We start from the raw sequence: 12,500 nt of genomic DNA, 5'->3' as shown, positions 1-12,500 counted from the left end.
GCATCCCTACCGCTATTTGTTTTTTATTTGTTCTATTTATTTAGTTGTTCCCATAAATTCTGACCTTGATAACGCTCTAGATTCATATCAGTATCATTAAATAGAAAGTTTAATGAAAAGAAAGAGTAAAGTAAACAAAAAAGACTCTTTTTTTTTTCATTTTTAAATGGATCGATTTATTTGGCAATAACGAAAGGATTACTAGTTACTAGTAATCCGCGTTGCTCTCACTTAAGTGCATACCCGTATGGATATCAATATATCACTCGCGCCTTTGTTTGTTACAAGTTTGTTACAACACGGCGATTCGAATCGAAAATATAAAAAATGGCTTGAATGAAATCATAAGACTATCTATGCTGTACACTTTTCTTTATTTCCCTGGGATTGTAGTTCAATTGGTCAGAGCACCGCCCTGTCAAGGCGGAAGCTGCGGGTTCGAGCCCCGTCAGTCCCGATGGATACAATTAAAAAAATACATCAATTGATCCCTCCGTTTTCTGTCAAAGGGGATACAAATGATAGAATTTCATTCCCAACGATATCTTTTTTTTTTCCTTTCTATTTTTTGTTGGGGTTTATTTGTAAACTATTTGTAAACGGTGAAAGTGGAAAAGCAGTCAGATGATACATCATCAGATGATTGTACAAGGAAGACGGTAGATTATCGAAAAGAAATAGTGGAAAAGAATATATAAATAAAGGAATTCTTTTGATTGGATCAGGAATCCATTTTTGTATTCGGTGTGGATAAAGGATCTTCCTATGTTATACTATTCAATTCTCGACGGTGAATCGATTTGATAGCTTAGATATTGTTATTCATGATATTGATCCGATTCGATGTCATTGAAATGTAAGTCATTGCATTGAATTTACAAGCGACAAATTTATTATCTCTATGGGATTAAATCCCGAGTTATTGCGAAGGAAAAAAAACAATGAAATTATGGAAGTAAATATTCTCGCATTTATTGCTACAGCGCTGTTCATTCTAGTTCCTACCGCTTTTTTACTTATAATATACGTAAAAACTGTCAGTCAAAGTGATTAATTTTAATGAAACTTGACTTTTTATCAAGGATTTAAGAAAAAAAGGATTCCAATTTCACGTCTTAAATAAAATGAATGGACTAGAATCAGCAGTATCCTATAAAACTCGATAGTATGGTAGAAAGATTCATATTTTTTTTCTACCATACTATCTATATCTATTATTGGACTGTATAAAGATACAAGCTTAATATACTTAATATAGATGAATCCACAATATGTATCTTCATACATGTCGATATCAATTAAATATATGTACTGTACATAGTATCTCAATTTTATTTCTTCGCTTGATCTATTTTATTTGTGTTGATTTCAATCAATCTGAAATAATTGAAAGGCAAGTCTTACGATTTTCTAATTCTTTCATTTCATGGATTTGATTCTTTTGATGGATACCGAGATTCCTATTGAAAATAATCAGAAATGAAGGAAAAATGGAATGGAAATGGAATAGGCATATATTAATAAAAAAAAAGATTACTTGGTTATCTTTTTTTTTATTACCATTCAAAAGAAGTAATTCATTGAGCAGCTGATAGATGATCCAACGAGTTCTATGGTAACTTTTCTTCGTATTTCGTTTCGAAAACGAAAAAAGGGTATACCCTGCCGATTTTGAATTTAACTTCTTTTCTTTGATCCATGATATGAAATGAGTCAATAAAGCATGGTATAAATGAAATTCAAATAAAATAAAACAATAAAACAGGGGGTAAGTGTACAATATGTGACTACACTAAGGCAAGATCTTATTAAAAAAAAGAATTACTTTTTTTCTCTTTGAACAGTAAAGAGGGAAGGAAATAAAAACAAGCAAATACAGAAAACAAAGGGGGACTCCTTTCCTTGTCCCTCATTGTCCATTTATAACTCTGGTAAGAGCTGGTTCATCAAAATAGAAAATTTAGGAAGAATTCTTTTTTCTAAGAATTCTTTTTTCTTTTTTAATAAATTGCCTATCATCTGGATCCCTTTTACTTTCGAAATACGAACATGGGAATTATTGAAATGTTTGTTTGATTTTGATTGAAAGGGTGTTATTCATCTATATTATTTGTAGAATACATTACTCCACTAGAATCCAAGAATTTCGAAATGAAGACTAAATAGTTAAAAATAAAGGCTTTGCAAAACGAGTTAGAAAACAATTGATACGGTTTGATTCCTCAACCCAATTAGGAGTACCCCTAGAGCCCACTTCTTCCCCATACTACGAGTGAAAGGGAAAATGTAAAGACTACCATTAAAGCAGCCCAAGCAAGACTTACTATATCCATGTGTATTATGTCCCCTATCTCTATGAATATGAAACAAATATGAAGGAATTTTTCCATTATTGTTCACTAATAATAGTGGAATTACTGGCGCAGAGTCAAAAAGAGCAGGGAATTCTGACACACCACCGTTGATGAAACACTTCAATAAATCCGCTTAGAACAAGTTCTTATATGATTTCTAGTAAAATCGAGAACCATTAAGCACAAGCAAAATACGCAGTAACACTTTTGGAAGTATCAAAAGAATGTTACTCACATGTATCAATAATAAGACTTATTCTTTCTTTTGGTGTCCCTCATTAAGTAAAAGCCAATTATCTATACAATCTAATATTAATTGGATGCCTGAACACTCAGAGACTTTCATCAGTCTGTCTACAAAGTATCTTCCAACCCTTCTACAATACAACCATTCATTAGTTAATTAGACACTCCCGTTATCCAATCTAATTCAGGATTCCCCTAGTAGCCCCTCGGGGGGGGGGCTCCCATATCAAGATTTACTGATTCCCTCCCACTACTTTAGTTTTTCCTTGAATCCTGGACATTAGGAGACGTTAGGATTTCGAGTTTTTTATTGATCAGGCGACACCCGGATTTGAACTGGGGAATAAGGGATTTGCAGTCCCCCGCCTTACCGCTCGGCCATGTCGCCAAAAGGCTACAAACAAAAAAATGAGTGTATCCCTTTTTTAGATCGGATCCATGCCTTCAATTGGTTATAGTATCTCAAGACACACAATATCTAAAAACTTTCCCTTTCTTTTTTCTTTTTTTCTATTGAAAAAGAAAATGTGGATTCTCAGTGACAAAAGTCAAAATTAAGGACAAATAAATTGGAACCATTAACTATTAATTATTGACTGGAAATTTATGGACGATTCTTCTTCACTTGTCTTTTTCTAATGGTATAAGAAAAAAAACTGGATACATAACTAATCAGTGGATACATAACTAATCAGTATTGATTTTTTTTTTCAATAAAAAAACTTTCTGAATTTGAATTTCTGAATTTCAATTATATTATAATATAACAGCAATTATGCGTCTATGTAAACCCCAGAGCATAAGTTGTTACACAGTTATAGTTATCTAATGAGGTATTTTATCTATCTAGATATGATGTCCATAGGGAATCAGCAAGAAATTATCGTGTTTCAATTTTTCATTGAATAGATTAAAATAAAAGAAAAAAATCGAATTTTTGATAGAGCACGCCATGTCTCCACTAGAGCGCTATAATGGAAGAAAAGAAAGACATATATAAATAGAAATGCTATATCTGCACATGTTTAATAAATACAAGTCCTCTTTTCGTACGCACTTCAATCATATTCTAAATATTCTACTAAAAAAGAAAAAAACGAAAAAGTGGGTAAAAACATCTCTCTTCTCTGCGAATCATTTTTTGTGGAGTCCATGAAAAAATTAAGTCCTAGAAAAATCAACTCTCTCCCTATATATATTTTATATATATTTTATGAATATATTTTATGATTATTTTGTCTTTATCTCAACGAACAGATCAAATCAGGAATTCCTTTCATTTTTCTGGTATTCAATCGGATTGGAATATGTAATATCATAATAATGGTAGAAATTGAATTATTATTTTCTTTTCTATTCTAGACAAAACTCCATACAGCTAAATGGGATTTATCAATTCTTTTCTGTATCTGTTTGTTATAAATATAAATTCAAATTTGAGTATAATTTTTCTTCTTCTGTTCATACGCATTTCATATTTCACACATTCCATATATATTATATGGAGTTAGATAAAATTTCATGTGATTCAGTAAACAGAATAGAAATTCAATTCCATCATTATTAGATCGATTCGTATGATTCGATGAAGAATGAGAAAAGAATGGGATTTTTTGATAAGCGGGAAATTCAAAATGCTCGGGGATGAAAATGGGGAAATGTCTACAATACCTGGGTTGAATCAGATACAATTTGAAGGATTTTGTGGGTTCATGGATCGGGGCTTAACAGAAGAACTTTATAAGTTTCCAAAAATTGAAGATACAGATCAAGAAATTGAATTTCAATTATTTGTAGAAACATATCAATTGGTGGAACCGTTGATAAAAGAAAGGGATGCTGTATATGAATCACTCACATATTCTTCTGAATTATATGTATCCGCAGGATTAATTTGGAAAACCAGTAAGGATATGCAAGAACAAACAATTTTTATTGGAAACATTCCGTTAATGAACTCCCTCGGAACTTCTATAGTAAATGGAATATACAGAATTGTGATCAATCAAATATTGCAAAGCCCCGGTATCTATTATCGATCAGAATTGGATCATAACGAAATTTCGGTCTATACTGGTACCATAATATCAGATTGGGGGGGGAGGTTAGAATTAGAGATTGATAGAAAAGCAAGGATATGGGCTCGTGTAAGTAGGAAACAGAAAATATCTATTCTAGTTCTATCATCAGCTATGGGTTTGAATCTAAGAGAAATTCTAGAGAATGTTTGCTACCCTGAAATTTTCTTGTCTTTCCTGACCGATAAGGAAAAAAAAAAAATAGGGTCAAAAGAAAATGCCATTTTGGAGTTTTATCAACAATTTTCTTGTGTAGGCGGGGATCCGGTATTTTCTGAATCCTTGTGTAAGGAATTACAAAAGAAATTCTTTCAGCAAAGATGTGAATTAGGAAGGATTGGTCGACGAAATATGAACCAGAGATTGAATCTTAATATACCTCAGAACAATACATTTTTGTTACCGCGAGATATATTGGCAGCCGCGGATCATTTGATTGGAATGAAATTTGGAATGGGCACACTTGACGATATGAATCATTTGAAAAATAAGCGTATTCGTTCTGTAGCGGATCTCTTACAAGACCAATTCGGATTGGCTATGGTTCGTTTAGAAAATGTAGTTAGAGGAACTATATGCGGAGCAATTAGGCATAAATTGATACCGACTCCTCAGAATTTGGTAACTTCGACTCCATTAACAACCACTTATGAATCCTTTTTCGGATTACACCCATTGTCTCAAGTTTTGGATCGAACAAATCCATTGACACAAATAGTTCATGGGAGAAAATTGAGTTATTTGGGCCCCGGAGGCTTGACCGGGCGAACTGCTAATTTTCGGATACGAGATATCCATCCTAGTCACTATGGACGTATTTGCCCAATTGACACGTCTGAAGGGATCAATGTTGGACTTATTGGATCCTTAGCAATTCATGCCAGGATTGGTCATTGGGGGTCTCTAGAAAGTCCATTTTATAAAATTAAAATCTTTGAGAGATCAAAAAAAGCACAGATGCTTTATTTATCCCCAAGTCGAGATGAATATTATATGGTAGCGGCAGGAAATTCTTTGGCCCTGAATCGGGGTATTCAGGAAGAACAGGTTGTTCCGGCTCGATACCGCCAAGAATTCCTGACTATTGCATGGGAACAGGTTCATCTTCGAAGTATTTTTCCTTTTCAATATTTTTCTATTGGAGCTTCCCTCATTCCTTTTATCGAGCATAATGACGCGAATCGGGCTTTAATGAGTTCTAATATGCAACGCCAAGCAGTTCCGCTTTCTCGTTCCGAGAAGTGCATTGTTGGAACTGGGTTGGAACGCCAAGTGGCTCTAGATTCAGGAGTTCCCGCTATAGCCGATCACGAGGGAAAGATCATTTCTACCGATACTGACAAGATTATTTTATCGGGCAATGGGGATGCTCTAGGCATTCCATTAGTTATGTATCAACGTTCCAACAAAAATACTTGTATGCATCAAACTGCCCGGGTTCAGCGGGGTAAATGCATTAAAAAGGGACAAATTTTAGCGGATGGTGCCGCTACGGTTGGTGGCGAACTTGCTTTGGGCAAAAACGTACTAGTAGCTTATATGCCATGGGAAGGTTACAATTTTGAGGATGCGGTACTCATTAGCGAGCGTCTAGTATATGAAGATATTTATACTTCTTTTCACATACGAAAATATGAAATTCAGACTCATGTGACAAGCCAAGGTCCTGAAAGAATCACTAACGAAATACCGCACCTAGAAGCCCATTTACTCCGCAATTTAGACAAAAATGGAATTGTGATGCTGGGATCTTGGGTGGAGACGGGCGATATTTTAGTAGGTAAATTAACGCCTCAGGTGGCGAAAGAATCATCGTATGCTCCAGAAGATAGATTATTACGGGCCATACTTGGGATTCAGGTATCCACTTCAAAGGAAACTTGTCTAAAATTACCTATAGGTGGTAGGGGTCGAGTCATCGATGTGAGATGGATCCAGAAAAAGGGGGTTTCTAGTTATAATCCAGAAACGATTCGTGTATATATTTCACAGAAACGCGAAATCAAAGTAGGCGATAAAGTAGCCGGAAGACATGGAAATAAAGGGATCATTTCCAAAATTTTACCTAGACAGGATATGCCTTATTTGCAAGACGGAAGACCTGTTGATATGGTCTTCAACCCATTAGGAGTACCTTCACGAATGAATGTAGGACAGATATTTGAATGCTCGCTTGGGTTAGCAGGGAGTCTACTAGATAGACATTATCGAATAGCACCATTTGATGAGAGATATGAACAAGAGGCTTCGAGAAAACTAGTGTTTTCCGAATTATATGAAGCCGGTAAGCAAACAGCAAATCCATGGGTATTTGAGCCCGAATATCCAGGAAAAAGCAGAATATTTGATGGAAGAACGGGGGACCCTTTTGAACAACCTGTTATAATAGGAAAACCTTATATCTTGAAATTAATTCATCAAGTTGATGATAAAATACATGGGCGTTCCAGTGGACATTATGCACTTGTTACACAACAACCACTTAGAGGAAGGTCCAAGCAAGGGGGACAGCGGGTAGGAGAAATGGAGGTTTGGGCTCTAGAGGGATTTGGTGTTGCTCATATTTTACAAGAAATGCTTACTTATAAATCTGATCATATTAGAGCTCGCCAAGAAGTACTTGGTACTACGATCATTGGAGGAACAATACCTAAACCTGAAGATGCTCCAGAATCTTTTCGATTGCTCGTCCGAGAATTACGATCTTTGGCTCTGGAACTGAATCATTTCCTTGTATCTGAGAAGAACTTCCAGATTAATAGGAAGGAAGCTTAATCGGAATGAATCAGAATTTTTCTTCTATGATCGACCGATATAAACATCAACAACTCCGAATTGGATCAGTTTCTCCCCAACAAATAAGTGCTTGGGCCAAGAAAATCCTACCTAATGGAGAAAGCGTTGGAGAGGTGACAAAACCCTATACTTTTCATTACAAAACCAATAAACCGGAAAGGGATGGATTATTTTGTGAAAGAATTTTTGGACCTATAAAAAGTGGAATTTGCGCTTGTGGAAATTATCGAGTAATTGGAAATGAAAAGGAGGGCCCTAAATTTTGTGAACAATGCGGAGTTGAATTTGTTGATTCTCGGATACGAAGATATCAAATGGGATACATAAAGTTGGCATGTCCAGTAACTCATGTATGGTATTTGAAGCGGCTTCCTAGTTATATCGCCAATCTTTTAGATAAACCTCTTAAAGAATTAGAGGGTCTAGTATACTGCGATGTGTGATTTGATCGAAATTCTTATTTTACAGATTAGCAATGAGAAACTGTCATCCCATTCAATCGAATTGGGATGCCCTGGATCTGACATGACATGTCTCTTTGGAAGAGTAACATGAAGCTCAGAATTATGGGCGTATTCAATACTCCCAAATAAAAAGGGAATTGGTCTATGGTCGAGTCAGTAAAAATAAATAACTAGGAATTTTGAGTTGTACCTCGTGAAAAAAAGACTTCTTTCTTTTGCGGAATTAAGCATTCTCATTTCTTTTAGTTCTTTTAGAAAGAAATGAAATTATGTTCAAGTAAACAAATATGTCATGGTTGCAGGAGTCTATACATCGCATTATAGGCTTAGGCTTTAAGTTAAGGGCATCGTGGTATAACCGTCGAGGTAACGCAGGACCTAAGAGATCGAATGGAAGGGTACATAGACAAGTAAATCCCTTATGACACTCCTTTAATTGAAGAGGATTCATCATTCGAGGGGAAGTAGACTACTCAAGAATTTCACATTTCATTTATGTCCTAATTTTGAATTGAATAAAGAATTAAGAAAATCGAAATCAATAAAAGAAGAATAAAAGAAGAATGAATCAATGAAATGTTTCTTGGGAACTTGAGTAAAGAGTAGACCTTTTTTTTGGGGGGGGGAATTCTAGAATTTGAAAGCGAGAACTCCTTTCTTTATCTTTATTTGTTTATTTGGTGTAACTATTTGTTTATTTGGTGTAACTACTTGAGCCGGATGAGAGGAAACTCTCATGTCCGATTTTGAGGGGGGGATCCCGTAGGGCCCTATCCTAATTTTTCTTTTGCTAGGCCCATCGCTAAAAAACCTACTTTCTTACGATTACGAGGTTCATTCGACTATGAAATTCAATCCTGGAAATACAGTATCCCACTTTTTTTTACTACCCAGGGTTTCGATACATTTCGAAATCGCGAAATTTCTACTGGAGCAGGTGCTATTCGAGAACAATTAGCCGACCTAGATTTGCGAATTCTTATCGATTATTCGGTGGTAGAATGGAAAGAATTAGGAGAAGAAGGCCTCACGGGTAATGAATGGGAAGATCGAAAAATTGGAAGAAGAAAGGATTTTTTGGTTAGACGCATGGAATTGGCTAAGCATTTTATTCGAACAAATATAGAACCAGAATGGATGGTTTTATGTCTATTACCGGTTCTTCCTCCCGAGTTGAGACCGATCATTCAGATAGATGGAGGTAAACTAATGAGTTCGGATATTAATGAACTCTATAGAAGAGTTATCTATCGAAATAATACTCTTACGGATCTATTAACAACAAGTAGATCTACGCCAGGGGAATTAGTAATGTGTCAGGAAAAATTGGTACAAGAAGCCGTGGATACACTTCTTGATAATGGAATCCGCGGACAACCAATGAGGGACGGTCATAATAAGGTTTACAAGTCATTTTCAGATGTAATTGAAGGCAAAGAGGGAAGATTTCGCGAGACTTTGCTTGGCAAACGAGTCGATTATTCGGGACGTTCTGTCATTGTTGTTGGCCCCTCACTTTCATTACATCGCTGTGGATTGCCTCGCGAAATAGCAATAGAGCTTTTCCAGACATTTGTAATTCGCGGTCTAATTAGACAACATCTTGCTCCAAACATAGGAGTTGCTAAGAGTAAAATTCGGGAAAAAGGGCCGATTGTATGGGAAATACTGCAAGAAGTTATGCGGGGACATCCTGTATTGCTGAATAGAGCGCCTACTCTGCATAGATTAGGTATACAGGCATTCCAACCTATTTTAGTGGAAGGACGCGCGATTTGTTTACATCCATTAGTTTGTAAGGGATTCAATGCAGACTTTGATGGGGATCAAATGGCTGTTCATGTACCTTTATCTTTAGAGGCGCAAGCAGAGGCTCGTTTACTTATGTTTTCTCATATGAATCTCTTGTCTCCAGCCATTGGGGATCCCATTTCCGTACCGACTCAAGACATGCTTATTGGGCTCTATGTATTAACGAGCGGGAATCGTCGAGGTATTTGTGCAAATAGGTATAATCCATGGAATCGAAAAAACTATCAAAATGAAAGAATTGACGATAATAACTATAAGTATACAAGGGAGCCTTTTTTTTGTAATTCCTATGATGCAATTGGAGCTTATAGGCAGAAAAGAATCAATTTAGATAGTCCTTTGTGGCTCCGGTGGCGACTAGATCAATGTGTTATTGCTTCAAGAGAAGCTCCCATCGAAGTTCACTATGAATCTTTGGGTACCTATCATGAGATTTATGGACATTATCTAATAGTAAGAAGTTTTAAAAAAAAAATTCTTTGTATATACATTCGAACCACTGTTGGTCATATTTCTCTTTACCGAGAAATCGAAGAAGCTATACAAGGTTTTTTTCGGGCCTACTCATACGATACCCAATCATATGGTATCTAAGCTAAAAAATTCTATGACACCAGTACGAATTCGGGTCTCTCCGGTTCAACTAGGACCCTAGTTCCTGACCCGACTTTCTACGAAAATCAAGATCGAGAAAAGGAAGTTTTCCAATCATTGACTCAAACCCATTGGCGAAGTCCACTCAGCGGAATAAGGGGGTACTTATGGCAGAACGGGCCAATCTGGTATTTCACAATAAAGTGATAGATGGAACTGCCATTAAACGACTTATTAGCAGATTAATAGATCACTTCGGAATGGCATATACATCCCACATCCTGGATCAAGTAAAAACTCTGGGTTTCCAGCAAGCCACTGCTACATCCATTTCCTTAGGAATTGATGATCTTTTAACGATACCTTCTAAGGGATGGCTAGTCCAAGATGCTGAACAACAAAGTTTGATTTTGGAAAAACACCATCATTTTGGGAATGTACACGCGGTAGAAAAATTACGCCAATCTATTGAGATATGGTATGCTACAAGTGAATATTTGCGACAAGAAATGAATCCTAATTTTAGGATGACTGACCCGTTTAACCCAGTCCATATAATGTCTTTTTCAGGAGCTAGAGGAAATGCATCTCAAGTGCACCAATTAGTAGGTATGAGAGGATTAATGTCGGATCCCCAAGGACAAATGATCGATTTACCCATTCAAAGCAATTTACGCGAAGGACTGTCTTTAACAGAATATATCATTTCTTGCTACGGAGCCCGAAAAGGGGTTGTGGATACCGCCGTACGAACATCAGATGCTGGATATCTTACGCGCAGACTTGTTGAAGTAGTTCAACACATTGTTGTACGTAGAACAGATTGTGGCACCACCCGAGGGATTTCCGTGAGTCCTCAAAAGAGGACGCTTCCGGAAAGAATTTTTATCCAAACATTAATTGGTCGTGTATTAGCGGACGATATATATATGGGTACGCGGTGCATTGCCATTCGAAATCAAGATATTGGGCTTGGGCTTGTCGATCGATTCAGAGCCTTTCGAACACACCCAATATCTATTCGAACTCCCTTTACTTGTAGGAGTACATCTTGGATTTGTCGATTATGTTATGGTCGGAGCCCCACTCATGGTGACCTCGTTGAATTGGGGGAAGCTGTAGGTATTATTGCGGGGCAATCCATTGGAGAACCGGGAACTCAACTAACATTAAGAACTTTTCATACCGGCGGAGTATTTACAGGGGGTACTGCAGAACATGTACGAGCCCCTTTTAATGGAAAAATTAAATTCAATGAGGATTTGGTTCATCCTACACGCACACGTCACGGGCATCCTGCTTTTTTATGTTATATGGACTTGTATGTAATTATTGAGAGCGAAGATATTATACATAAGGTGACTATTCCACCAAAAAGTTTTCTTTTAGTTCAAAACGATCAATATGTAGAATCAGAACAAGTGATTGCTGAGATTCGCGCGGGAACATACACTTTAAATTTTAAAGAGAGGGTTCGAAAACATATTTATTCTGACTCAGAGGGGGAAATGCACTGGAGTACCGATGTGTACCATTCACCCGAATTTACATATAGTAATGTCCATCTCTTACCAAAAACAAGCCATTTGTGGATATTATCGGGGGGTTCGTACAAATTCAGTGTAGTTCCTTTTTCACTCCACAAGGATCAAGATCAAATAAACATTCATTATCTTTCTGCCGAACGAAGATATATTTCTAGATTCTCAGTGAATAATGATCAGGCGAGACACAACTTATTTAGTTCGGATTTTTCTGATAAAAAAGAAGATAGGATTTACGATTATTCAGAATTGAATCGAATCGTAGGTACTGGGCATTGCGATTTCATATATTCTGCTATTCTCCACGAGAATGCTGATTTATTGGCAAAAAGACGAAGAAATAGATTTATTATTCCATTTCAATTGATTCAAGACCAAGAGAAAGAACTAATGCTGCATTCACATTCAGGTATCTCGATGGAAATACCCATAAATGGTATTTTCCGTAGAAAAAGTATTCTGGCTTTTTTTGATGATCCTCGATACAGAAGAAAGAGTTCAGGAATTACTAAATATGGGACTATAGGGGCGCATTCAATCGTCAAAAAGGAGGATGTGATTGAGTATCGAGGGGTCAAAAAGGTTAAGCCAAAATACCAAATAAAAGTAGAT

At 36.4% G+C, this 12,500-nt stretch overlaps 5 protein-coding genes and 2 non-coding genes across 7 annotated transcripts in view; 5 read left to right on the top strand and 2 right to left on the bottom strand. All coding sequences in view use genetic code 11, as the record gives it.

Moving 5' to 3' along the window:
- Positions 1 to 383: 383 nt before the first annotated feature.
- Positions 384 to 457, top strand: trnD-GUC. The gene has a single exon. It is a non-coding gene; the product is annotated as a tRNA-Asp (tRNA).
- Positions 458 to 949: 492 nt separating this feature from the next.
- On the top strand, positions 950 to 1,054 carry psbM (photosystem II protein M). The gene has a single exon. It carries the CDS (start codon positions 950 to 952, stop codon positions 1,052 to 1,054), a length of 105 nt encoding a protein of 34 aa, YP_009132933.1.
- A 1,189-nt stretch (positions 1,055 to 2,243) lies between these two features.
- petN (cytochrome b6/f complex subunit N) lies at positions 2,244 to 2,333 on the bottom strand. Its single transcript has one exon. The coding sequence runs from the start codon at positions 2,331 to 2,333 to the stop codon at positions 2,244 to 2,246; it is 90 nt and encodes a 29-aa protein (YP_009132932.1).
- Positions 2,334 to 2,907: 574 nt separating this feature from the next.
- trnC-GCA lies at positions 2,908 to 2,988 on the bottom strand. Its single transcript has one exon. It is a non-coding gene; the product is annotated as a tRNA-Cys (tRNA).
- A 1,246-nt stretch (positions 2,989 to 4,234) lies between these two features.
- rpoB (RNA polymerase beta subunit) lies at positions 4,235 to 7,453 on the top strand. The gene has a single exon. The coding sequence runs from the start codon at positions 4,235 to 4,237 to the stop codon at positions 7,451 to 7,453; it is 3,219 nt and encodes a 1,072-aa protein (YP_009132931.1).
- Positions 7,454 to 7,479: 26 nt separating this feature from the next.
- Positions 7,480 to 10,344, top strand: rpoC1 (RNA polymerase beta' subunit). Its single transcript has 2 exons — positions 7,480 to 7,914; positions 8,710 to 10,344. The coding sequence occupies exons 1-2, from the start codon at positions 7,480 to 7,482 to the stop codon at positions 10,342 to 10,344; spliced, it is 2,070 nt and encodes a 689-aa protein (YP_009132930.1).
- A 167-nt stretch (positions 10,345 to 10,511) lies between these two features.
- rpoC2 (RNA polymerase beta' subunit) overlaps positions 10,512 to 12,500 on the top strand; it is a 4,188-nt gene continuing 2,199 nt past the window's right edge. The window contains exon 1 of the mRNA in view: positions 10,512 to 12,500. This exon is cut by the window's right edge and continues 2,199 nt beyond it. Coding sequence (YP_009132929.1) covers positions 10,512 to 12,500 — 1,989 coding nt within the window.

Source organism: Hibiscus syriacus, chloroplast (assembly GCF_006381635.1).
Source record: "Hibiscus syriacus chloroplast, complete genome".
Classification (NCBI taxonomy): domain Eukaryota; kingdom Viridiplantae; phylum Streptophyta; class Magnoliopsida; order Malvales; family Malvaceae; genus Hibiscus; species Hibiscus syriacus.
Note: the sequence above shows the minus strand (reverse complement) of the source record. Positions and strands in the feature narration are given on the sequence as shown.